A 3,478-nucleotide genomic window follows, 5' to 3' on the forward strand; every position below is an offset into this window, starting at 1 on the left:
GAAGAGAAACCACACCAGGCAAAGGGTTGCAGCCACGGGCCCTGACACTGCTGCTCGGGGTCAGAACCCAGCCCTGTGTTCTGCGTGGTCCTGGCTGGCCTTGACCGAGCTGAGGTGTCTGAAGGGGGCGTGTGCTGCGCCTGCCTCCCCTCGTGGACAGCGGGCGGTGCCCCGCCTCTCCCGATGGCCCGTGCCAGGCGGCTGGAGCATAACGGTGCAGGCCCTGATGTTCACATGTGGTGTCGCCGGCTGTGTGGTACCCCAGGGGAGAAAGCCAGGTCTCATCCTGAACCCGAGAGCAGGCCTGGCTGGGGAGAGGGCCTCTGTGGATGTGGTTTCCTCCGGAATTTTGAGATGAGATCATCCGGGCTGGTCCACTCAGGCCTAAATCCAAGGACAGGTGTCGTTACAAGACACACAGGTGAGAAGACACAGAGATGGGAGTGATGTTGCACAGGCCAAGGAAGCCAGAAGCTGGAGCAGCCAGGAGTGATTCTGCCCTACAGCCTCGGAGCGGGGGCGCTGCAGCACCTGGTTGTGGGCTTCTGGCCTCCAGGCCGCGAGGGAGTAAAACTGGTGTTAGCAGTGCTTACGCCAAGGCTCGCTCACTTGTCACAGCACCTGGGAGCTAGTGCACACTCACTGTGGGGGAGGGGCTAGGGGAGCGTGGGGTGTCTAGAGGAGGGCCAGGAGCCGAGCATGCTCTGGGGACCTACGGGCCAGGGACCGCCGTGTGGCCCGTGAAGAGCCAGTGGCGGGACGGGCTGCCCTCAAGGGAGACTGGAGTTGACCAAGCACTGACTTCAGGCCGGATTTTGATGTAAACGTTGAGGTGGCTCCTACCACCCCCGCTTACCGATCCCGCACCCATGAGAGCCCGATGGGTCAGCAGAGAGGCTGTGGCTACTTTGCATGACCCTGCCCCCTCCGGTGGACCAGACCCCCTGAGGCCTCACTGGCCCTGGCCCAGCCCCCAGGAGACTGAGGAGCCTTTCCGGCCACCGGGCAGCATCAGCCCGGCGCCTGCTGGCACGAGGCAGCATCTGCCAGACCGCGTGTGCCCGAGGGTGAATGGGCACCTGGGGAAGACTTCAGGGAGGAGGGGGCAGGCAACGAGGGGACAAGGCCGTTTCCTTCATGGACGACAGGCAGAGGCCTTGAAGTGCCGGGGCTGGAGGCCAGGCTCTCTCTAGAGGACACAGAGCAGATAGGGAAGAGGAGGAGGAGGAGGTAGAGAAGATGGGGGGTAAGGGGGAGGAGGAAGCCTCTTCTGCTGCCAGCTTCTCTCTCCAGCCACAGGAGGTCTCCCCTGGTATTTGCAGGACTGATGGCAGGGGCATGGGCGCAGTGGTTGGGAACTTGAGCTCTAGATCCAGCTGCCTGCTGTGTGACCTTGGGCAGGACCCCTGGCCCTCTAAGAGCTAAGGGAGGTAAAGGCGACCCTGCTTGTGGTGTGGCAACAGTGAAATCAGAGAGTGACCGACTCCCTCTCACTGCACCCGCACAGACCCGCGGGCACTCCGCACAGCCTTGTGCTACAATCATTAGTAAGACCTGGAGTGGTGGGCATTATTGCCCCAGTTCTGCAGACCTGGTACAAGCTAGGATTCGCCCTGAGTATGTGTGGTTTCCAAGCCTCCCATCCTTTCCCTGGCACCACAGCCCTGAGGGCCAGGCCCCCTGAGAACTGACGTGTGCCCATCTTGTCTCTGCTAAGGCCCGGGCAGGGCTGCGAGAGGGCTGGAGGCAGACAGCCCGCTCTGCAACCGCTGGACAGGGAGCTGGTGGCCTGTGGCAGGCGAGGGGCTCTATCTAGCCAGGCCCGGCAGCTCTCGGCTGCGCTCTCACCTGGAATGCGCAGTGGCACTGCCAGGCAGCCCACCGTCTGCTGCCCTGGCACCTTCGTTTGTATCTTTCCTCTGAAGCCTCGGCTGCAGCACGGGCCCTGTGGACCTGAGCTGTGGGCTTCTGCGGGGCTTGGAGGGGAAGGAGAGGGTGGGGTTATGGCTTTGGTGAAGTGGAGGAATGCAGAGCTGAGGTCGGGCTGGCCTCCCCGCCCTATGGGCAGCAACATGCCTACCCGCTTGGCCTGCTCGGTGCGGACATGGGGCCAGGGGAGGGGCACACAGGTGCTCAGAGGACAAGGGATGGACGTCAGGACACTGAGGGGAACTCCTCAGGCCAGGTGGTAGGACTCTTTTTTCTTCCTTTGCCAGATTCTGATGGCTTCTTTCTTTCTCCCTCCTCTCTGCCCACAGTGGTCCATGAGCACCTCAAGGAGAGGGGGCTGTTTGGCCTCCCCCCGGCAGGCACCAACCCCTCCGACTATTACCACCAGGTGGCCCTCATGGCGGGCCACCCCACGTCCTACGGGGACCTGCTCCTGCAGACGGGGGGTGCCACTGGCACCCCCCATCTCCACGACTACCTCAATCCAGTGGACGGTGAGTGCTGGGCCAGGTGGTGGCAGGGAGCGGGATGGGATGGGGCTGACGGTGCCCCCAGGGGCTGAGGCGGGTGCTTGCTGCTCCTTTGGGGGTAAGGAGCTCTAAACAACCCCTGCCAGGACTGTGTCCACAGGGGCCAGGCCTGCGCCACTCACACAAATACTCAGTGAGTGTCTCGGGGATTGCAGACACTGCAGGGGATGAAATACACACCTCTGCCTTCAGGGACAGGTGGGCAAAGCTGGAAGGGGCAGCAGTGCGGGCGCGACTTTAAATGAGGAAACCGAGAAACCTTCACGGGGGAGGTGATATTTGAACAAAGAATTGAAAAAAGTGAGCCGTGCGTACATATGCGGGAAGAGTGACCCAGCGGGTGAACAGCAGGTGCGGGGCCTGAGGCAGCCGGCCTGCGGAGCTCACGAGGCGGCCGGGAGGCCCATGTGCTTGGCACCACGTGAGCCGGGCAGCAGGGGGGTGCCGAGTTCTGGGGCTGCTTCTGCAGGCTGCTCGGGGCTTGGTAAGACGTTGGCTTTCGTGGGGAGTGGGATGGGGCCCTCAGAGAGGGTTGGACAGAGGAGTAACGAGGTCTGACATGTTTTAAAAGGAACCTCACTCTGGCTGCTGCTCTGAGGATAGATGTAGGAGCTGCGTGGAAGCAGCGGTGGGTTAGTAGAGGGAAAGGTGGTCACGTATCGGATAGATTTAAAGTGGAGCTGGAAGTTCATTGCCAGGTCACATGTGGAGTTAGGGAGGGAAAAGGGACAGCCCCAGGGACTTTGCCCACGCAGTTCCATCCGTGGGCTGGGGCAGAGCCATGCCCTCACTCCTGAGGCCTGGCTGCGGCGCACCCCCTCCAGGAGGCCTGCAGAAGCGCTCCCCACCCCCGCTGGCTTTCCTCTCTCTGCCCGCTCAGTGCGCACTCGCAGGAGCCATCAGGCGGTTCCTGAGCCCCTGAGCCTTCTTGTCCCAAGAGTGTGCGGGCCGAGCACTGCAGCCTCCCCTCCTGTATTGTCCACGTTTCGCTCGATGCT

General features: G+C 62.4%; 1 protein-coding gene across 1 annotated transcript in view; it reads left to right on the top strand.

Annotated features, from left to right (window-relative positions):
- The window catches only part of GLI2 (GLI family zinc finger 2), a 250,336-nt gene that overhangs the window by 213,840 nt on the left and 33,018 nt on the right, over positions 1 to 3,478 (top strand). Inside the window, exon 6 of the mRNA XM_014547887.1 lies at positions 2,259 to 2,444. Within this exon, the coding sequence (XP_014403373.1) occupies positions 2,259 to 2,444 (186 nt within the window). The remainder of the gene's footprint in view (positions 1 to 2,258; positions 2,445 to 3,478) is intronic.

The sequence above is a fragment of the Myotis brandtii genome, unplaced genomic scaffold (assembly GCF_000412655.1).
Source record: "Myotis brandtii unplaced genomic scaffold, ASM41265v1 scaffold488, whole genome shotgun sequence".
Lineage (NCBI taxonomy): Eukaryota > Metazoa > Chordata > Mammalia > Chiroptera > Vespertilionidae > Myotis > Myotis brandtii.